General features: G+C 42.7%; 3 protein-coding genes across 3 annotated transcripts in view; all 3 read left to right on the top strand.

The window, feature by feature from the left end:
* Positions 1–30: 30 nt before the first annotated feature.
* LOC144220461 (acyl-coenzyme A thioesterase 6-like) lies at positions 31–5,595 on the top strand. The gene is made up of 3 exons (XM_077750691.1): positions 31–565; positions 2,683–2,885; positions 4,612–5,595. Exons 1-3 carry the CDS (start codon positions 109–111, stop codon positions 5,215–5,217), a joined length of 1,266 nt encoding a protein of 421 aa, XP_077606817.1. The 5' UTR covers positions 31–108; the 3' UTR covers positions 5,218–5,595.
* Positions 5,596–7,366: 1,771 nt separating this feature from the next.
* Positions 7,367–19,670, top strand: LOC144220436 (acyl-coenzyme A thioesterase 1-like). The gene is made up of 5 exons (XM_077750648.1): positions 7,367–7,375; positions 9,470–10,172; positions 13,998–14,197; positions 14,697–15,268; positions 19,430–19,670. Exons 1-5 carry the CDS (start codon positions 7,367–7,369, stop codon positions 19,668–19,670), a joined length of 1,725 nt encoding a protein of 574 aa, XP_077606774.1.
* The window catches only part of DNAL1 (dynein axonemal light chain 1), a 50,847-nt gene continuing 47,200 nt past the window's right edge, over positions 19,625–23,271 (top strand). Inside the window, exon 1 of the mRNA XM_077750715.1 lies at positions 19,625–19,705. Coding sequence (XP_077606841.1) covers positions 19,703–19,705 — 3 coding nt within the window. The 5' untranslated portion in view covers positions 19,625–19,702. The remainder of the gene's footprint in view (positions 19,706–23,271) is intronic.

Raw genomic sequence — 23,271 nt, 5'->3', positions numbered from 1 at the left:
AGTATCATAAAGTTTCCAACTGCGACTGCTTCTCGGGTGGGTGGAGAGACTCCTGGCTGGACACGTGACTCTGGAGAGCCCGGCCTCCCCTGTTCCGCAGTAATCCGGATGGCAGCGACCGTGATTGTGGAGCCCGCGGGCCGCAGCAGCTGGGACGAGCCCGTGCGCATCGCCGTGCGAGGTCTGGCCCCGGGACAGCCCGTCACGCTGCGCACGTCCCTGCGCGACGAGAATGGCGCGCTCTTCCGGTCCCACGCGCGGTACCAAGCGGACGCCGGCGGCGTCCTGGATCTGGCGCGCGCGCCCGCGCTGGGCGGCAGCTTCACGGGGCTCGAGCCCATGGGGCTGCTCTGGGCCCTGGAGCCCGAGAAGCCCTTGGTGCGGCTGGTGAAGCGGGACGTGCAGACGCCCTTCGCCGTGGAGCTGGAGGTGCTCGAGGGCCACGAGCCGGAGGCCGGGCACCTCCTGGGCCGGGCGGTGCTGGAGCGCGCCTTCCTGCGGCCGGGGGTGCGGCGGGTGCCGGTGCGCGAGGGCCGGGTGCGCGCCACGCTCTTCCTGCCGCCAGGTGAGTGCCTTGCGCCCCAGGCTGTTCTGAAGAATCGGTGGAGTCCTGAGATCCTGGGCGGACTGTTGCCTGACTGAGAACCACGTTTCCTAAACTCATCGCCGCACTCCAGAGCTTGTCATGCATTCTGGAAGTTTTTCCTCTTTAAATTTCATGGCACTTCTGGAGTCACTGCCACTCAGCTAAAAAGTGCATTCAACATGCCCACAAAGTGCATTGGCTTTAAGTGCCAGCCACGCAGCTGTATTTCAAATATCAACATTAGGTAATGAGTTAATGCTGCTGTGCAAGAATGATCTTTGCCTCTTTTCATGTCAAGCTAACAAGGAAGCTAATCTAGAGGCAGTCTCATATAATCCTAAAAAAAAAAAAAACCCCAAAATGATAGTCCTCTTCCCCCATCATAAACAGTCTGTCAGTGATCCTCAATCTGAGCTGATTTCCCCCCACTCCTGGAGACATTTTTGTTGTCACAACCGAAAGGTGAGGGGGAATGTTATTGACATCTAGTGGATATAGGCCAGAGATGGTGTGAAGCAGGCAGAATGCACAGGACAGCCCACACAACAAAGAGATATCTTACTCAAAATGTCTGTCGGGCTAAGGTTTAGACCCTAGTCTAAGTAAAAACAAGGCTCTTCCTAGCTAAAAGGGGCCCAGAAACAAGACCCCTGCCCCACCTCTTACAACCAAATTCCAGACTGAAACTCCTCCTATATAGAAATGCTGGAGTTGCCATATCGCAGAGAATCTGTAAACTGAATTCTCTCATTCTACAAAACAAGAGGCTCTGCTTTATTCTTACAGCTTGTCAGCAATTCACAACCGCTGTACAGTCAACTGTGAACTCCTGCAATTGGAATTGGATTTTATACATCTCTGTATGTCCATATTCCTAGAGGCTTGCCCAAGGATATAGTAGGAGCTCAATAAATCATACTGACTGATTCAATAAGAATCCTCCCACCCCCCAAAACCTTTCATCACCCATATTGGCACCTGATATTTCAGTCAGGTCAATCTCGTGTTAACTATTTCAATGTCTACTTTGTGGCCCATTTAACAATTGTTTTCTGTCTCAAGGGCTTTTGTAAGTAATGTAGAAGGATACAGTTTTTTAACAAATCTGTATAAAGTCAATGACTATGCTGCATAGTGGAATGCAATAGCTAGTCAGACATGGTCCTCATCGTACTTATAGCCTAGTAAAGGACCCAGGTAACTATACTTGCACCTATAAGCTTGGTAAGTGCTATGATAAGGGCCCAGCGTGCTGGTGGGGACATATAAAAGGCTATCTGACTTAACTCAGCCTTGGGGGAGACCTGAGAAGTCTTCTGGGAAGGGAGATCTAAACATTGGTTTGAAAACTGAAAGGTCAGCCGGATCATAAAAAGTGGAGAGGGGAGAATAACGTTATGCCATTTTCAGGGGCCGAAGAGAACAGAGTACATTTAGGGATAGTGGCTTTTTTTCTTTTTTCAATTTTTAAAAAATGTTTTTTATTTCTGAGAGAGAGAGACAGCGTGAGCAGGGGAGGGTCAGATAGAGAGGGAGACACAGAATCTGAAACAGGCTCCAGGCTCTGAGCTAGCTGTCAGTACAGAGCCCGACGCGAGCTTGAACCCACGAACTGTGAAATCACGACCAGAGCTGAAGTCGGATGCTCAACCGACTGAGCCACCCAGGCGCCCCATGGGATAGTGTTCTTTAGGGCTGGAGCAGAGAATGCAAAGAAGTAGGGAGTATATCTAATAAACCCTTATATAGAGAGAGCATTGTACAGTTCTTCAAGTATTCTCAGATTTTTTTTGAAGAAGACGACATCATGGGAAATGTATATCTCCTCATATGCTATTTGTAACTTGAAATATATATTTCATATTTGAAAATTATGTGAAAAATTCTAGAGAAAATATTTTGTTCCCCCCTCCCTTCTCCCTGAAGTTTACTATTAAGAAAAAAAAAAGCCACATTTAAAAAGGGTCCTTTTTTCCACCTGCTCCTCCACCCTCAACCTTCCTGGCGTCAGAAACTTCTCTTTGCTGACTGCCAAAATCTGAAACTCAAGAATGTCTTTTGAGAGTCTAAAGCTCCTTATGACTTGTGCTTTCCAGGTGCGGGACCCTTCCCTGGGATCATCGATCTGTTTGGAAGTGGTGGTGGCCTTTGTGAATACAAGGCCAGCCTCCTGGCTGGACATGGTTTTGCTGTGCTTGCTTTGGCTTATTTCAAATTTGGAGACCTCCCTAAATTTTTGGATAATATGCACCTGGAGTACTTTGAAGAAGCTGTAGATTTCATGCTGCAGCATCCAAAGGTGGGCTCTGGTGTTTGCCTGAATGCAGGGGAGAGAGGGTAAAGCAGACACAGGACTGGATCCCAAAGCCCTACCAGAACACTGGGGGTTAGAAAGAGACAAAAACGTTTCTTCAAAAGTTATTAGGATTATTATTTTCACTTCCACCCATCTCTCTCTAATCCCTAAGATGCAACTGTTGATTTTCCTTTAATTCTTGACCATAATTCAAAGAGTTGTATTAAATGTACTAGCCTTTATTTCTGGTTCTCCATCTACCCCACGATGCCCTTATAATACTGGATAAGGCAACTGCTTTCTCTGGGATTCAATTTTTCTCATTTATAAGGTTAATGTAGGGGTACCTGGGTGGCTTAGTCAGTTGAGTGTCCGGCTCTTGATTTCAGCTCAGGTCATGAGCCCAGGGTTGTGGGATTGAGCCCCATGTCAGGCTCTGCACTGAGTATGGAGCCTGCTTGGAGTTCTTCTTCTTTCTCTCCCTTTGCCTCTCTTCTCTGTTTGTGCTCTCTCTCTAACAAAAAAGTCTAATTTAATTAAAAGAAGATAAATGTAAATGTGTAGAGGAAAAAGTTTGACTATTAAGAGACATTTTTAGGACAGTTGGTGACATTTAAATAGGGTCTGTGTTGGTTGATATTAAGGAATCATTCATTTTGTTAAATGTAATAATGCTGTTATGTTTTTGTAAAGAAAGTTCTTATTTGAGACTGGAAAAATGGAATACATCCTCTGCAACTATCTAGATTTAAAGAAACCCAAATATTCTAATGTTAAGTAAGTGTTAGAAAATGTTCTACAAGGTCTGTAGGGTGGTCTAACTCTGTCAGAATTCGGGGACTGGTCTCTTAGCAGAGATGGCCTTGAACTGTGATTATTGATTTATTAGGGGAGATAAGGCTGCAGGGAAAAAAGAAGAGACCAGTATATCCTATCAGTTCTGCCTTTAGACCTGGGCAAGAGGGGCTTCTGTCCTGGACCTTTTGCTTCAGGTGGCCACACTCCCTGCCCACAGGATGAGGAGTCCAAGGGACCCAGGGAATGTATCCGCCTGGAACCCATGTGCCTTACTCACACACACACACACACACACACACACACACACACACACACCCCATACCCCTGTTCTCTGGAATCCCAGAATTCTTTGCCAAATAGCACTGATCCTGCTTCCAGGCCCTATGTCTTTTCTCTGGGTCTGTCAATGTGAATACACCTAGGCCTTATACATGGACACTGGGGGTGTCCCTATACATGTGTGAGAGGCCCCTCAAGGTGCATGATGGAGCCAGGGATGAGAAGAGAAGGAACAGGGGCCAGGGACCAAGGACTGAGGCTAGCTCTCCCCCATGCCACATTCTAGCACAGAACTTCAAGGAATTCCAAGATTTCAAATCTGAACCCAATATTATAAACTGTTATAAAGGTATATTTATCAAGGTGGGAGAAAATAATATATTTCAATAGTTTGTTTAATAACTTTTAAATATTTAAGTATGGGGTATATGGCTCTTTGTGTCTACTCTTGACCCAGTTGCCATAAATATTAGTAGAAGGCCTTTGTGCTAGGAAATCAACTGATTTGCTTATTAGAAGACACACTTGAGCTCTGTGGATCATTGCATTAAAAAGAGAAAGCAAATGACATTTAAGAAAGCTAGCTAGAGAATACAAAATCACTGCTTATGTCCTCCATTTACAAATTCTAGGCTTGTTCTCTCTTTTTCAGGTGAAAGGTCCTGGTGTTGGGCTTCTTGGCTTCTCTAAAGGAGGTGACCTGTGTCTCTCAATGGCCTCTTTCCTGAAGGGCATCACAGCCACTGTACTTATTAATTCCTGTGTGGCCAACACAATGACTCCTCTGCATTACAAAGATATGATTATTCCCAGTCTTGGTAGTGACATAGGGAGATGTGCAATTACTGAGTCAGGAGTTTTGATTTATGTGGGGATTTGGGATAATCCACTGGAGGAACCCAACTACCAAAGTATTATTCCATTGGAAAGGGCCCAGGGGCCCTTCCTGTTTATTGTTGGCATGGATGATCAAAATTGGAAGAGTGAATTCTATGCTCAGATAGCCTCTGAACGGTTACAGGCCTGTGGAAAAGACAGACCCCAGATAATCTACTACCCAGGAACTGGTCATTGTATTGAACCACCTTATTTTCCTCTTTGTAGAGCTTCTGTGCATGCAGTGTTAGGCCAAGCAATACTCCATGGAGGTGAGCCAAAGGCACAATCGTGGGCACAGGTTGATGCCTGGCAGCAAATTCAAACTTTCTTTCATAAACACCTCAATGGTAAAAACTCTGTACAGTCCAGCAAAATATGACATCGTAATCATAGACCAGATACTATTAACAAAAATCTAATTCATACAACATGTATTGGGTTTTCCAGAGCACATAGGAAACTTTTTTCTTTTTTTAAGTTTATTTTGAGGGGCAATTGGTTGGCTCAGGTTAGTTAAGCATCCAACTTCTGCTCAGGTCATTATCTTGCAGTTCGTGGGTTCAAGCCTGGTGTCAGGGTCTGTGCTGACAGCTCAGTGTCTGGAGCCCACTTCAGATTCTGTGTGTGTGTGTCTCTGTCCCTCCTCCACTCACACTCTGTCTCTCAAACATAAATAAACATTTAAACAATTTTTTAAAAACCAAATTTGTTTATTTTGAGAGAGAGAGCATGAGCAGGGGAGGCGCAGAGAGAGAATCCCAAGCAGGCTCCTCATTGTCAGCATGGAGCCTGATGTGGGGCTTGATCCCTGAAATGAGAGATCATGACCTGAGCCAAAATCAAGAGTTAGATGCTCAACCAACTGAGCCCCCCAAGATTTTATTTTTAGGTAATCTCTACACCCAATGTTGGGCTTGAATTTAAATTCTCAGATTAAGGTTGCATGCTCTAACAACTGAGCGAACCAGGAGCCCCCAGGGTACATAAGAAACTTGTGGTAACAAAATAATTACCTCAGCTTCCTGTCAGGTCCTACTGGATTCCCAAGCTTTGCAACCTTCCTTTCTTCACTGCCAGATCCATCCCTGTCTCCCCTGAACTTTACCCAATATATATGGGCTTAATCCTGGTCTTATCTACAGGATCAATCTAAACATAATTAGGAGAAATATAAGAAGTGCCTGACCAACTCTCAATTGCTGACCTATCTTTGGCCTGTTCTGGTTCTGAAGACTGAGCTTCCATATTGCTAAGAGTTCCATGTCCCCTTTGGACCACGTCTGAGCCTTGGGAACATACCCGCTTGAATCCCTTAACAAATGGACCCTGCTTCCTTCTTGCCAGTACACATTCCTGAATGTGTATTCAAGACTTTTCTCTGAGCCTTCTCTGAAGATTGGGGGCATTGATATTCTTTACATACTAAGCTTTGCTTTTATTTTATGAATGAGACGGCAATTTCTAACTTACTGATAAAGTATCAACATTACAACATTACAAAATTCAACATTTGTAAAGGATACTTTATAAAGTCAACTGAATCCTTTACAAAACAATTTGTTGTATGCAAAATGGTGTATTGATATACTGATACAATAGATTTTTAAGACTCTACCCTGTAGTCCACTGCCTTAATCTTTGGATGTCATGTTATACCTGCCAAATTAGACTTCGTCCCAGCATCATCTGTTACTGCTACCCTCCTTATGGGAAGTACTGGAACCAGTCCAGCTCAGTTCATTGTACTGAGCAGTATGTAGATTCAGAAGAGCCCAGAGCAGAGGGTCTTCCCTGAGAGCAAGGAAATTTTTCTGAGACACACCACATGATTTGCTGGAGACCAATTTGAGTCACCAATTTGAGTCTATCCAAACAACTGCCCATTAATTCTTAACTAATTTTGACCAATTGCTAAAAATATGTGTTGACTATAGTTATTCATTATGTAGTATAATAACTTATAATGCTGGAGCCTCTGTTTTAACTCACTCCCAGGTGGTCCTGCCTTGCTAGAGATGCCTTTGGGATGGGGGAAACTTAGGAAGACGTTATAAGGAATGTGGCTGGGAGTACAAGAGAAGTCAGGGCCAAAGGGTAGCACCAGAAGTCAAGCATGAGAATGACTAACCATTTCCGTGTACTAAATCTCTAAGTGTAAGGATTTCTTCCTTACTGATAAAGTAGCCTAGAAATGCCCTACACTGACTAAAGGTATTTCGTCACTTTCCCCACGGAGTTGACACTCTATATAGCCACCTATTTCTAGATTTCAAAAGGAGGGCACCTGGGTGGCTGAATCAGTTAAGTGTCTGACTCTTGATTTCAGTTCAGGTCATGATCTCAGAGTTCATGGGGTTGAGCCCCACATCAGGCTGTATGCTGATTGCATGGAGCCTGCTTGGGATTCTCTCTCCTTCTCTCTCTGCCCCTCCCCAGGTTGCTCTTGCTCTCACTCTCTCAAAATAAATAAACATTAATTTAAAAAAAAAAAAAAAGGAATTTAAGGTTGTTGAAAAGGTATCTAAAATATGGCGAATGTGAATTAGAAGGGAGGAAGAGAAAAGGGGTCTATGAAATGAAGCCAGAAATGAGACTAATACAATAGTGCTTATTGTAAAGTCCTATATACTTGCCTTGATTGGGCCACTCATTCAGTCATGTTTTCTTATGGCTTATGCAAACAGGGAAAACTAATCAGTTACACAAAATTTACAGCATTCATAAAATAAAAGCAAAGCCTAGAAATCAGTTTCTCCCATGGCTCCTGGGTAGCTCAGTCGGTCAAGTGTCTGACTTCGGCTCAGGTCATGATCTCGTGGTTTGTGTGTTCAAGCCCTGGAGCAGGCTATGTGCTGACAGCTCAGAGTCCAGAAACTGCCTCAGATTCTGTGTCTCCCTCTCTCTCTCTCCCTGCCCCCTCCCATCAAAAATAAATATTAAAAAAAGAAATATACTTGTTTGGTGGGAGAACTGGGTTAGTCTAACTCCAAAGCCCATGGCCTTCATTGGCTATTTGGGTGTACTATTGGAAGGTGTACTACCTTCCAGCCTAAGAAGATATGCTCAAATACTAGTGTGATAAGGATTGCTAGAAAGTTAAGGGTAAATTAGGGTCATATAATGTAGGCTCCATAAACCTAACTGGAGAGTTCAGATTTACAATGATAAGAAATAAGAAACTGGAATGCCTGGGTAGCTTAGTCGATTAAGCATCTGACTGTGGATTTTGGCTCATGTCATGACCTTGCAGTTTATAGGATGGACCTCCGTGTCGGGCTCTGTGCTCACAGCACAGAGGCTGCTTGGGATTCTCTTACTCTCTCTCTCTGTCTCTCCCTCTCCCACTCTCACGGGCTCTCTCTCAAAAATAATTAAAAAAATTTAACATTTATTTTATTTTGAGACAGAGACAGAGTATGAGTGGGAAGGGGCAGAGAGAGACACACACAGAGTCCAAACCAGACTCTAGGCTCTGAGTTGTCAGCAGAGCCTGATGCAGAGCTCAAACTCACCAACCATGAGTTCATGACCTGAGTCAAAGTCAGATACCCAACCAACTGAGCCACCCAGGAGCCTCAGTTATGATCTTCTTTATGATTAAATGGGGTAAGATACTTGAAAATGAGATAGTTAAAAAAATTCAAGGTATGTATATAGATATACATGTATATATATGTACGCATATATATACATGTCTATCTATCTATATATATAGTTTCCTTGACACAGCAGTTTAACGGAATTATTTCATCTGGATTAATTAACCTCACTTTACACATGTGTTTTATTAAGATAAAATTCTACAGTGGAAAATATTAAGTTATATGTATCAATACATTTTTCATTCATTCAAGTAATATAAAATTTAACCCTCTTAATTCATTACCCAATTGCAGGCTTTTCCTAGGGCTAATTACAGTTATCAACTTGAAGCATACCTTTCCAGGGGCACCTGGGAGGCTCAGTCCGTTAAGCCTCTGACACTTCTGATTTCCCTCTCTCTGCCTCCCCACCTCTTTCTCTCTCTCAAAATAAACAAACTTTAAAAAAATGAAGTATATCCTTCTAGAAACATATTATCAGCATGTACATACATACATTTGTATAAATGGAAAATATGCTTTTATTTTGTGAGTTGAGCACCTTTTGAAAAAAAAAGTCATGATGTAATTTTTTTCTGCATATAAAAACATCCGTTTTTAATACTTGTGCCAGGCCACAAGACAATAGAGATTATTTCCATAGTGTATAAACTTATAGTGCTGCCTCATCTAAAACGTTTAAACTTTAATTTGGCAGTCTTTCTTAATCCCGGGCAAAAATAATTTCAAGGAAGAGAAAGGAGTCTATTACACGTAGCCTCCTTCAACTAGGTGTAGGGAATTGTGACCCCTGGTGGCCAGGGAAGGATTTTAAAGAAAGAGAACGACGGAGGATTTGCTATCAATAGATCTTTAACTTCCCGCCACGGCCAATGGTAGGCTGGGGGTGAGCTCCTGCTTCTTTTAGGCGGTCTTACTAAGAGGACCCCAATATCGTGACTGACCCTGGGCCCTCCTAAGTTGCCCCTTCTTGCAGCCCTTTCCTGGAGTCCCAGGAACCAGATCGGGTCGTTTGGTCCACTCCGCTAGCTCTGGGCCCCGCCCCCCGACCCNGGCCAGGCCCGGGCCTGCCCTGCCGTAACCCCGCGGAGAGAGCAGACTCTCCCTCCCACAAGAGCCCAGCCGCGTGTCTTTGGCCAGAGTCCAAGCCGCGCAGATCCAGGGGCCGTGTGGAGGACTGCCCAGGCCGTGTTCTGGACCCCCAGGACCCCACTCCTGCTCCGGAGGTCAATGTCCACATCTGCCCTTCTCTCCCAGAAGGCTGCGACCTTGACCGTCACGCCCAAGACTGGGCTGGCCGACGAGCTCCTGGATATTAAAGTGGAAGGCTTGGGCCCCAGGGAGCGGGTGACCCTTCGGGCGTTGGCCGTCAGCTACCGAGGCCGCCTCTTCCGATCGCTGGCCCACTACGAGGCGGACGGCCGCGGGGGGTTGGACCTGGCCAGGGACCGGGCTCTGGGCGGCGACTTTACGGGCGTGGAGCCCATGGGGCTTCTGTGGAGCCTCACGCCGGTCGGCTCGGAGAATCCCTGCTTCAGCCAGATGCCGAGAGGCGTGATGAAAACCCCCCTCAAAGTGGAGGTGACCGTCCACCACGCGCCACAGCAGCCGGCGGTCCCGCTGGGCCAGGCGCTGGCCTCTGCCCAGGTGCAGCGCTGGTTCTCCAGCCCGGATCTGCGCCGTGCCCGCCTGCAAGCCGGCCGCCTACGGGGCGTCTTCTTGCTGCCCCCAGGTGCGTGAGGTCTTTTACGCAGAGGGCTTTGCATAGATTTAGGAAAAATGATTTAGGAAAGCTGGCTTGCTTTGCTAGCTAATTTATCATCTGAAAAACAGAGCGAACGCCTTAATTATTTTGTCGCCTAGACACCAGGTGGGATAGTCACTCTTCTAAATGGTGACTGGGTTTTTTATTTTTTAACGTTTTATTTATTTTGAGAGAGAGAGAAAGAGAGAGAGAGAGAGAGAGAGAACGGGAGGGTCAGAGAGAGAGGGAGACACAGAATCCAAAACAGGCTCCAGACTCTGAGCTAGCTGTCAGCACAGAGCCTGACGGGGCGCTCGAACCCACGAACCGTGAGATCATGACCTGAGTCGAAGCCAGCCGCCCAACTGAGCCACCCAGGCGCCCCTAAATGGTAACTGGGATTTAAATGCAATTGCTGGGTACTTCTTTTCTGCTAGTTGCCCACCCTTCAGACTCCTAGTGCTGCAGCTGCTATTCCTTGTGAATAAGCATATTCTAGTAAGCATAAAATTGCTGTAAACTTTCTAGCATTGAGTATTTGTTTACCTGTCTAGTAGGCAGAGCTTTCTGTTAATTTAACTTTTTCAGTTATCATTTCTTGTAAAAATGATGAGAATAGTGGATACAAATCTATCTTTCACTGGTATCTGCTTAAACCCAACATAACTGAAGTCTTTTTACATATATTGTTCACTTTTTAAATTCTGGTTTCACACGAGGATACAGATGATCTTTTTATTGTATTTTCCAACATACTCTAATTCTTTAGAGCCCTTCATCATGATGAGGACACTTCTGTTGCTCATTTCATAGATCAAAGAACAATTTATTTTATAAATGAGTAAACTGAGGCATAAAGTGTTTTTAACCAAATCACACAGCTAGATGGTGCTAAAATCAGGGTGCAGTCAAATTCTTTGAGTTCCAAACTCGGACCGCCATAATAACATGGGCTGAGTGAGTGAATGAGTGAAACAGGTTTGTTTGTTTGTTTTTAAAGCCCAGTCTGGCTTATCTTCTCTTAAGTCTCAGGGTTCTTAGGAACAACTAAGAGTCTTTCAAATGAGGGGTTGAAAACATTTTCAGGGACACCTGGGTGGCTCAGTCAGTTGGCGTCTGATTCTTGATTTCCTCTCAAGTCATGATATTACAGTTAGCGAGTTCGAGCCCCACATCCAGCTCTCAGCCTCTCAGTGCAGAGCCTGTTTGGGACTCTCTCTCTCCCTCTCTCTCTCCGCCTCTCCTCTGTTCTCTCTCTGCCTCTCTCTCTCTCTCTCTCTCTCAAAATGAATAAATAAACATTTAAAAAACCAAAACATTTCATGGTTGAGGGTGGGGAGGGGTTTTTCAAGATCCTATAAGGTCCTAGCAAATTTACATCCTGAGGATTAAATTACTGAATTAAAACAAAATAAACAAATTATCAGTTATTTTAATGTGATAATCAGGTTTGTATTTTGAAGGCTGTGATTGGAAAAATCTATTGCTGGAATAATTTGAGGAACTGTATGTTTTCTTTTTCATGACTTGCTTTAGGCGTTCTGGAAGTAATCTTGAATCCAGAAATGCATGAAATTTATCTAATTTTTAAAAGAGCAGATCAAGATATGCTGAGATATTCACATGTTAAGAAAACCATCATCTAAAAATCACTACCTTAATATGTACACTCCAGCTTTTACTTTAGTGGCCAGATATGCCTTAACTTGTTTCTAGATTTAAAAATTTAGAAATGGCTTCTGGCACTGGAACTTTTAGATTTCTTGTTTGGTTTATATTCTAATATTCTTGCCTCTTATTTTGTTCTTATAAATATTTCTGGCACTTTTAGTTGGAATAGTACTGAAGAATGTATCTGAGAAATACTAAGAGGCAATTGGCTGAGAAATTCTCTTGAAATATTGAATGAATAACATAATCTACAATAGGAATGTTGAAAGAGAAATAACAGATCAACATTAGAAGGAAAAGAGTTTGACATTTTACTCCCTTCCCACTGCCAGAGAGCAATAATTTACTGTCCCCTTCAAGATTCTTGTAGCTGGATTAAGAATCAAATTGACATGAGACAGATTAACATGAGAAGATCAAATTTAATTCTGTATTCATGAGGAATTCATACAGACATGGAAATTCCAAAGACAGGCAAAACAATGTATATATATCATCCTGAACTAAGGAGAAAAGGTTAGGGGTCTAGGATTTTGTAGGGAAGGAATGCAATTCATAGAGCAATAAGAAAAAGAACAGATGTTTGGAAAGTCGATTTTTGCCCTGAGTTCCCCTGAGGTCACAGTGTCTCAGTTGCCTTCAGCTCAAAATAATCCACATGCCCAAGTAGCATATTCTGAGTGGAACTCCCCTGATCCCCTTCCAACTCAAAAATAATCTTTATACTAGAGTGTTCCATCTAGAGGCAGCCTGCCCTTGGCCCCTACATGATGCATATTGTTCATTTTATGTTACACCATCATTAGACCTTTAACATAGCATAAGCTTTGTTTACTTAGGGATTTTGGTAACTCTGTATCGTGAACTCATTGAGAACTCAAAAGGCCCTGGAAGTTGGATATTTCTTTAAGTTTATTTATTTATTTTGAGAGAGAGAGAGAGAGAGAGAGAATCTCAACCTGTTATGACAGAGGGCTTGATCTCATGAACCATGAGATCATGACTTGAGCCAAAATCAAGAGTTGGATGCTTAACCAACTGAGCCACCCAGGAGCCCCAAGTTGCATTTAAAAAAAATGTTTATTAATTTTTTTTGAGAGAGCTCAAGCATGGGAGGAGCAGAGAGGGGGGGACAGAGGATCTGAAACAGGCTCAGCACTGACAGTAGAGAGCCAGATACAGGGCTTGACCTCATGAACCATGAGATCATGACCTGAGCCCAAGTCTGATATTCAACCAACTGAGCCACTCAGGTGCCCCGTGAATTTCTTTTTAATGAGATATTATAGTTTCATAACTAAAAGGCTTCTGGAACTATTTGTTTAGATTAATCAGGACTTACACTTCAAACCATCTTTTGTGCAAATTTTCATATTTTTTAAAAATTTATATTTTATTTCTGAGAGACAGAGAGAGAGCACATGAGCAAGCAGGGGAGGGTCAGAGAGAGAGGGAGACACAGAATCTGAAACAGGCTCCAGGCTCTGAGCTGGCTGTCAGCACAGAGCCCGACGTGGGGCTCGAACCCACAAACTGTGAGATCATGACCTGAGCCGAAGTCAGATGCTTATCCGCTGAGCCGCCCAGGTGCCCCCAAATTTTCATATTTTTCCCCATTTTCCAGTGATTTTCTCACAGGGAAAAATATAGAAACATTTTTACATTTATAGCTTAAAAATGGCCAAAACGAGTATCTATTTCAACCACAACAATAAAACTATTTCAGCCAAAACAGATGCTTTCTTTTCAAGGCAAATAGGTGAATGTTTTATTTTTTTTTTAAGTCTATTTATTTTAAGAAAGAGCAAAGAGAGAGCTCAGGAGAGGCAGAGAGAATCCCAAGCAGGTTCCACACGGCCAGCATAGAACCCGACATGGGACTCGAACCACAAACTGAGGTCATGACCTGTGCCAACAAAGAGTCAGACGCCCAACTGGCTGAGCCACCCAGGTGCCCCTAGGTAAATGTTTTACAACAGAAAAAAGATTTAAAAATTTTTTGACGTTAAAAAATAATAAAAATTTTTAAAGAAAAAATATAAATTATACAATTAGAATTAGATTTAAAAATGTTAACTAGGTATCAGTCCATTAAATGTCTTGTTGTCTAATCCCAGATGAATCTTCTTTCCTGGTTTGTAGGAGATGGTCCTTTTCCTGGTTTGACTGATATGTTTGGTGATGGAGGATTAAACGAATCTCGAGCTAGTCTCCTGGCTTGTCGAGGTTTTGCTACTCTGGCTTTGCCATTTTTTGGCTATGAAGATCTACCTCCGATCATGAAAGACTTAAATTTAGATTACTTTGAAGAGGCAGCTAAATTTGTGCAAAGTCACCCAAAGGTGAGTGGGATTGTAGAGGGAAATGTATTTAAAATGAACTCCTTAGGCCCAGGAGAGAGTGAATAAAAAAGTGGTACTAATGGGGGCGCCTGGGTGGCTTAGTCGGTTAAGCGTCCGACTTTTGCTTAGGTCATGACCTCGCGGTTCGTGGGTTCGAGGCCCGCGTCGGGCTCTGTGCTGACTGCCAGCTCAGAGCCTGGAGCCTGTTTCAGTCTGTGACTCCCTCTCTCTCTGACCCTCCCCTGCTCACGCTGTCTCTCTCTCTCTCCTAGAAATAAATAAAATATTAAAAAAAAAAAAAAAGTGGTACTAATGGGTTGGAAAATATCTATAAAAATAACTGTTGAATGAATTCATAAATGGATAAATAAATAAACAAAAAAGCTATCTGATAAATACCTATATGCTTTTTCTTTATTGAGGACTTTGCGATCTCATTAACAATCATACTGTTTCCCTCTCTCTCTCCTTGTTTGTCTTCTTTTTCTTCAATCTCTAGGTTAAAGGTCCAAACATTGGAGTGATTGGTTCTGGCAAAGGGGCAGAGTTGGCATTTTCCATGGCTAGCTTTCTCCCAAATATAGCTGCAGTTGTGAGCATCAACGGCTGCATCTCTAACACAACTACTGCCCTTACATGTGGTAGATTAATCCTGCCAGGACTGCCTTTTAACCTAGACAAAATCTCTGCCATGGATTCAGGGGTTTATGATATTAAAGAAGCATTGGAGGACCCCTTGGATCCAGCCTACCGGGAAAGTCGTATCCCCCTTGAAAAAGCCAGTGCCCATTTCCTTTTTATAGTCGGAGAGGATGACAGGCATTGGAAGAGTTCTGTTTATGCTGACATAGCTGTGAAGCACCTCACAGAGCATGGAAAGACAAATTTCACCCTTTTAAGCTATCCTAATGCTGGCCACAGAATAGATCCCCCTTACAGCCCTTTTTTCTCTGTATGCCTCGATCCTGTCTTGGGAGTGCCTGTTTTGGGAGGTGGGCAGCTCAAAGCTCATGCTGTTGCTCAGATTGAGTCTTGGAAGAAGATCTTGGAGTTTTTGCACTTGCATCTAGGGTAAAATGTAACAAACTAAGTTTAGAATACGCACAGAACCATTTAAGGGATAGGTTGAATATTTTTGACAAATGACTGAAATCTGAACCTCTCATGGGCATCTGCACACTTTTAAAAGAAGTAAAAATACTTGCTTCAAGTTCATCAGAGCCTGTAACTTTGGTAACTATCCATGTTTCTCCATATTTGGTTGGTTTGAGCTTCAACTCAAGGTAATTGCTAAATAAAAACCAGTTTTCAATCTGCCATTTACCCACCCCTCCCACCTAACCTCCCTGTCACCTGTACTTCCAAAGGTTTTAAAAAACTAGTATATGATAGTTTGCTATTATCTGTCCCAGAGGTTATAAAACTATTTGAATGGGGGTAAATACATGAATATAGGCCTCTGCTTTTATAGCAAGGAACCATTGGGTTATTTTCTCATAATACAGAGCAATAGGCTGGACTGAATTCTAACAAGATGACTCAGAGGCTGATTTGTGGTAGACTGAAGTCATAGAATCCTTTCTGTTGTTAATCAGGTCTTGATTTTTTTTTTTCTAATTGCCACCTGTTCTAGAATCTTTAAAGAAACTTAGAGGAGCACCTGGGTAGTTCAGCCAGTTAAGCATCCGACTCTTGATTCCGGCTCAGGTCATGATCCCACGGTTTGTGAATTTGAGACTAGAATTGTGTTCCATGCTGACAGCGCTGAACCTGCTTGGGATTCTCTCTGTCTCTGTCTCTCTGTCTCTCTGTCTCTCTCTCTGTCTCTTTCTCCCTCTCTCTGCCCCTCCCCCGCTTGCACTTGTTCTCTCTCTCAAAATAAAAAAAAAACTTTAAAAAAAAGGGAAAAGAAATTTAAAAATCCAAAAATACTTACTTGCTTTAAAACTGCTAACCAATTACTAAGAAGCACTGATTCTTCTTTTTTCTTTAATATGTATGTATTTTTTGGGAGAGGGCAAGCAGGGGAGGGGCAGAGAGAGATGAACAGAAGATCTGAAGCAGGCTCTGCGCTGACAGGCTGACAGCAGTGGGCCCAATGCAGGGCTCGAACTCACAAACCAGGAGATCATGACCTGAGCTGAAGTCAGACCTCAACCCACTTTGCCATCCAGGTGCCCTGACACGCTGGTTCTTTATAATTCCTTTATCTCTGTATTTGTACTTTAAAAAAACTTTTTTCACACTTTGTTTCAAAAATATATTTAAAAATAGGCACATGACAGTTTTCCTCCCAAGTTGATAATTATACAAATGGACAATATAATTATCTGAGGGAAACACAGAGTTCCTCCCTTCTTCTTTCCACCACCTTTACCAAAAATGTAATTACAATTTGTGGATAAGCCTTAATTTATTAAAATAATTTTAATTAAAGTTCAGTGCGTTGATTTTAAACTTTAAAAATATGTGTAGAATTAGAAGATATTAAAACTCTGGCCTTATCATAATTTAGTTAATTTTTTCTTCCACATAATTGAAGAGAAAGGTTAAGGTATTAATTATTAGCGTTTGATTTTGGTTGATCAGTAGATCTTGTGGTCAGAACTATATTTTGGGCTTTTCTTGGCAGCAGATGAGGTATTGTCACCCTAATTTGCAGTGTTAGTAGGTCCCCTCCCCCAAATTAACACTATTTAAAAAAATTTTTAAGTTCATTTATTTATTGTGAGATGGACAAAGAGCGCAAGTAGGGGAGGGACAGAGAAAGGAAGACAGAGGATCCAAAGCGAGCCCTGTGCTAACAGCAAAGAGCTCAATGTGGGGCTCGAACTCACGAAATGAGAGCTCATTACCTGAGCCGAAGTCTCATGGTCAACTCACTAAGCCACCCAGGTGCCCCCACTATTTAAAAATTTTTAAAGATTTATTTATTTATTTTGAGAGAAAGAGTCCTAATGGGGGAGAGGCGGAAGGAGAGAATCCCAAACAGGCTCTATGTAGTCAGCGTGGAACCAATGTGGGCTTAATCTCACAAACTGTGAGATCATGACCTGAGCAGATGTCCCTATTTTAAAAATGTAATACAAGTTTCAAATTATTAACATCAAGAAAGTATATGTCATACTTTATATATGTATACACATGTATATGTATACATATACATATATAAAGTACATACATATACTTTGTGTGTGTGTATGTGTGTGTGTATACTTATGTATTACTTCCTGATTTGGGGGTTATTCATGTAAGATTTTTAAAATATTTTTTTCTAAGTTTTACTTATTTAAGTAATCTCTACCGCCCAACATGGGTTTAAACTCATGACCCTGAGATCACAAGCTGCATGCTCTTCCTACTGAGTCAGCCAGGTGTTCCTGAATGATGTTTTTTTTAAAAAAAAGACCAAAAACATAGGGGAGAAATTGGCTTTTTATCAAATAACTATAATGAGAATAATAATCTAGGATGTGTACTATTGAAAATTAATACATTGCTCATTCTAATTTGAGCTGATAAACGTTTTGACTATACAGATAACCTAAAGAATTAATGACTCTCTTAGGCTTTAAGTTATTTAAAAAGATTTCTTTTTATTTTAGAGTATACAACTTTTAGCTATTTTGCTCAATCTCTAATCATCTGTTAAATGTAACAATTTTTCTTTTATTCAACCCATGTTCTTGTTTAGAAAATTAAAGTCTCCTTTTTTTTACTTTTTTAAAAAAATGTTTTATTTATTTCTAGGAGAGAGAGAGAGAGAGACAGCGTGAGCAGGGGAGGGTCAGAGAGAGAGGGAGTCACAGACTGAAACAGGCTCCAGGCTCTGAGCTGGCAGTCAGCACAGAGCCCGACGCGGGGCTCGAACCCTCGAACCGCGAGATCATGACCTAAGCGAAAGTCGGACGCTTAACCGACTAAGCCTCCAGGTGACCATCTTCTTACTGTGTCCTCTGATGGCCGTTCTTCTGTGACCACCACTCCTGGTGTGTCTATTCCTCTTATAGGGACACTAGTTTTAGTGGATTAGGCCCCCACTATTATGGCCTCATTTAGCTGAAATTACCTCCTTTAAGGCCCTATTTCCATAAACAGTCACATTGGCATTAAAGCTTCAACACATGAATGGGGGGGCACAATTTACTCTGCAGCAAACNGCAGTCAGCACAGAGCCCGACGCGGGGCTCGAACCCTCGAACCGCGAGATCATGACCTAAGCGAAAGTCGGACGCTTAACCGACTAAGCCTCCAGGTGACCATCTTCTTACTGTGTCCTCTGATGGCCGTTCTTCTGTGACCACCACTCCTGGTGTGTCTATTCCTCTTATAGGGACACTAGTTTTAGTGGATTAGGCCCCCACTATTATGGCCTCATTTAGCTGAAATTACCTCCTTTAAGGCCCTATTTCCATAAACAGTCACATTGGCATTAAAGCTTCAACACATGAATGGGGGGCACAATTTACTCTGCAGCAAACAGACCCTCATCATATTCTTTCAGATATATGTTATGTATACATGTTTGTGCAATATATAATTTTTAAGATTATACCAACTATTTTTTGTTAACTTGTATTTTAAATTCAAACATCATGACTGTCTGCATGTAAGCAGATGCATTTAAGCAACATTTTTAATGGAAGAATATTATTTCATCGTTTGAATGCTCGATAATACCAATTCGTCTTTGGTGACATTTGGGTTGTTTACCTTTTTGCTATTAAAATCTTGAACATAAATCTCTGCACCTGTCTGATTATTTCTTGGATGAAGTCCTAGAAATAGAACTTCTGGGTCACAGATATGCACACGTTTTAAAGCTTGTAACACTATTGCCAACAGATCTCCAGAAAGGCTGTTGTCAATTATAAACAACAGGTATATACGCGTCCCCATTTCTCCATGCCCGAAGCAACTCAGTATTTTTACAATTTTTGTCTAATTTAATAAGAGGAGGGGAGGGGAGAAAGACACTTCGGTTTTATAAAGCCAGCATTTAATGCTATCATTCGTTTCTGGCTCCCTGGAGGGGCTGGGAAGAAGGTAACAGGAAATTCTGCTGAATATAGCCTGTCAGATGTCAGGTGAATTACAGCAGGTGATAAAGAGAAGGATGCGAGGGGCAATCTGCAGAGGAAGGGAATTTTTTAAGTTTTGGGGAGCGGCAATTTTATAGTTTAAATTTAGGCAGGCACATCACTCCAGATTAGCTGAAATTGCTTCCGGCAGAAAGCATCTCGGAAGCACTCTGCATCGTCAAGCTCTCGCGTCCTGCACGCCACCAGCTGCCCCACCGCAGCTACCAGGAGGCGAGCAGCGGGCGTGCGAGAGGAACGAAGCGGCCGCCGCGCCATCCCACAATGCCCCGCTCACGCCACCGGGAGGGCGGAGAGAAAGTACCGCTGCCAGGGGTGGGATCCGCGGAGCGCTCCGAGAAGTGCGCACGCGCACTGACCCCGGCGGGCCCTAGCAACCAGAGCAGTGACAGTAGCAACGGCCGGAATGGTGAGTACCCTCTAGGCCTCGTAGCCAAAGAGGAGAAGAGATTGGAAGTGGAAAAGGGTGACTGTGGCGTGTTAAGTGTGGGGGAGTCCTCGATCAGCGGAAGGAACCCGTTAACGGACGCTAGCTAGCTCAGGAGTCAGAGGCCTGAGGCGAAAGAGAAACTGTGGCACGGGGTGGTCTGGGGCGAGGGCGGCCTGGGGCGCAATGGAGGTTGGGTTAATATGGTCGGACTCAGAAGAGGAGGGCAAAGAGCAGGAAATGCTCGAAAAAGAACGGATGAGAGGGGGGAAAGGTGATGGAAGGCAGAGAGTGAATAAGGGTATTTCTGTACATAGAAGAATTTTCCCTCTGGCGAGATGGGGCGCGGGGAGCTAGTTATGAGAGGAATGTGTGTAACACCGAGTGCAGCAGTATTCGAACCTGTGATGTTCCCAAGTTGCCCTCTGAATGACCGTAAGTGCAGTTATCAGGTAGCATTGTAAACCCCACTCTGATAGAATACATTAGGATAGTGTTTTTCAAATTTAAGTATGCATAAGTATAGTCGGCCTAAGATTGAGCTTGTTGGAATGTAGATTATGAATTTTTAATATGATGGGGTTCAGAAATGTGCATTTTAACAATGCACCTCAAGTGATCCCAACATTGGAGAGTTGCCCCCTCACATTTTGAGAAATATCGCTACCTTGGATTTGAAATCTATCAGTGGTCTATCCAATCAAGAAGGAGTGCTTTTGCCTACTGATGCTTCTCAACTCCTACTTGAAGTATGCACTATTTTGCTTCATTTGGAAGTTCCAGCTAGTAGTTTGGAATGTTGTTGGTTCGTTACAGACCCAGTCAGAGCTGTTTAGCAACGTATGTGATTGTCTTGCCAGATGGAGATGTTTATGAAGAATAAGTATAATTGGTTGTCTTCTTTTTTATTTTTAATGTTTGTTTATTTTTGAAACACACACACACACACACACACACACACACACAGAGTGTGAACAGGGGCAGGGGAGGGGCAGAGAGAGAAGGAGACACAGAACTCCAAGCCAGCTCCAAGCTCTATGCTGTCGGCCCAGAGCCCATCACAGGGCTGGAACTCACGAAACTGTGAGATCATGACCTGAGCAACCTGAGCTGAAGTCTGATGCTTAGACTGAGCCACCCAGGCATCCTTAATTAGTTGTCTTCTTTTTGTAGTTCCAGTGCTATTTAAGTGGGCAGAAATTGAACCCAGGGAATTGAAATGATAACGAATTCATGCCTGCCCTCAACCACCAAATTAAATACTACTCTTTTAAAAGTAGTTTTCTCCATGCTTTCCTTACTTTATTCCACAGGCGTGTAGCTGAAAACCACTGCCAAAGAAAGTAAAAAGTTCTGGAACCTAGATTTTTGTTTTATTTTGTTTTAAATTTATTTATTTTGAGAGAGAGTAAGAGAGAGGATCCCAAGCAGGCTCCACACCACCAGCACAGAGTTGGATGTGGGGCTCAAGCTCACAAACCACAAGATCATGACCTGAGCTGAAGTCTGACACTTAAGGACTGGGCCACTCGGGCGCTCCTGGAACCTAGGTTTATATTCAGGTGAAGAAATAATCAGCTCTAAATAATTCTGAAAGCATGTACCATGAGAATTATTGAAAATCTTCAAATAGAAAATCAGAACCAGTAGTTACATGAAGCTAGCTGAGACTGGGAACTGGTAGTTCTAGAGTCCTCCAGAAATCAGGCCCACGTGGTTTTTTAATTAAAAAACATTAGCTTCCAATGTCTTTAAATGACCATATTTCACATCAAAACTCAGATTCATGGCCTCTCTGAAAAATCAGAAATACCATATTTCACCATCAGATGTATTTTTACACCCATTTTTATATTACTAAAATACGCAACATCGTTGTTTGTTTAATTTATTCATTTATACAGAGAGAGTGGGGGAAAGAGGCAGAGGGAGAGAGAGAGAATCTTAAGCAGGCTCCATGCTCAGCATGGAGCCCAACTTGGGGCTTGATCCCGCTACCCTGGGATCATGATCTGAGCCAAAATCAAGAGCCTGTCACTCATCCAACTGAGTCACCTGACTGAACCACCCAGGTGCCTCGGCAACATCTTTTCTCTCTTACTGGTACATAAAATAAAATGTAAAAACATTTTTTAATGTTTATTTACTTTTGAGAGACAGAGCACAGGTGGAAAGGAACAAAGACAGAGACAGGCCTTGAGCTGTCAGCACAGAGCCCCATGTGGGGCTCGAACTCACCAACCATATCATGACCTGAGCTGGAGTTAGACGCTTAACCGACTGAGCCACCCAGGTGCCCCAGAATAAGGATGGTTTTTTAAAAAATGTCTATTTATTTTGAGAGAGTGAGCAAGCAGGGGAGGGGCGGAGAGAGAGAGGGAGAGAGAGAATTCCAAGCAGGCTCTGCGCTATCAGCCTGAAAGAAAGTAGAACTCTTCATGCATTACTAAAGGAAGTAAAAACTAGCAGAGCCAGGGGTGTCTGGCTGCATTAGTCAGCAAAACATGCAACTCTCAATCTTAGGGTGTGAGTTCAAGATCCCCGTTGGGGGTAGCTGTGCTGTTAGCACAGAGCCTGGCACAGGGCTCAATCTCACTAACCATAAAATCAAAGTCAAGAGTCGGACACTTAACCAGATCAGCCACCCAAGCACACCTAGGGTGATATTTTCAATAATGGAGTTTTAATATTTGAAGAAATTTGATATTAGGGTAAATCAAGCCCCAAGTCCCACTTGCCACTTGTTTTCTAGAGCCAGAGTAGAGGTTAACCTCTTTATATGGCCAATTTTACCCATTTATCCATTATCCATTTGTCCTGTAGGCATTTCTGTTTTTGATTCCTGCAATCTGTAGAGGAACTAGTGACCTTGTAAACCAACTTGTAGACAACTAGATTGTGATTTTTCATGGGCCTATACAAGGATTTCTCTGGGAAATGTACCTAGGAGTGGGATTTCAGAGTCAGAGGGCCTATGCATACTTAATTTCCCTAGACATTGTCAGATTACTTTCCATAATGGCTCTGCTAGTTTGTTTTGTTTTTTTAAGTAAGATCTACAACCAACGTGGATCTTGAACTCACACTCTGAGACTGAGAGTTGCATGCTTTGCTGACTAATGCAGCCAGGCACCCCTGGCTCTGCTAGTTTTTACTTCCTTCAGTAATGCATGAAGAGTTCTACTTTCTCATCAAATTTCTAACTTTTGCCAAGCTGAGGATGTATTTTAGTATCCCATTATTTTACTTTGCATTTCTCTGATTTTCAGTGAGTTTGAATACCTCACGATATTGTTATTGATTTGGATTTCAATTTCTGTGAATTCTCTTTATATTTTTTGTGAAATTTTTACAATTTTCCTTTTTGTTTTGAATTTTAGGAGTTTCTTCTACATTCTAGATATTAGTCTTTTGTTGGTTTAATGTTGAAAATACCTTCTCCCAACTTTTCTGTTAACTTTCTCAAGGGTGTTCTTCACTTGCTGAACTCCATTTGTTCTAATATTTGTCAATTTATTCTAGAATAAGAGCACAGAGAAAGAGCGTGA

The sequence above is a fragment of the Crocuta crocuta genome, unplaced genomic scaffold (genome assembly GCF_008692635.1).
Source record: "Crocuta crocuta isolate KB4526 unplaced genomic scaffold, BGI_CrCroc_1.0 scaffold186, whole genome shotgun sequence".
Lineage (NCBI taxonomy): Eukaryota > Metazoa > Chordata > Mammalia > Carnivora > Hyaenidae > Crocuta > Crocuta crocuta.
Note: the sequence above shows the minus strand (reverse complement) of the source record. Positions and strands in the feature narration are given on the sequence as shown.

What these genes read in the sequence shown, in the direction of transcription:
- LOC144220461 (XM_077750691.1), top strand. Translation starts at nt 109, where the DNA reads ATGGCAGCGACCGTGATTGTGGAGCCCGCGGGCCGCAGCAGCTGGGAC. An exon ending in CACGCTCTTCCTGCCGCCAG is followed by an intron (nt 566 to 2,682) that starts GTGAGTGCCTTG and finishes TGTGCTTTCCAG; the next exon opens with GTGCGGGACCCTTCCCTGGG. An exon ending in TCATGCTGCAGCATCCAAAG is followed by an intron (nt 2,886 to 4,611) that starts GTGGGCTCTGGT and finishes TCTCTTTTTCAG; the next exon opens with GTGAAAGGTCCTGGTGTTGG.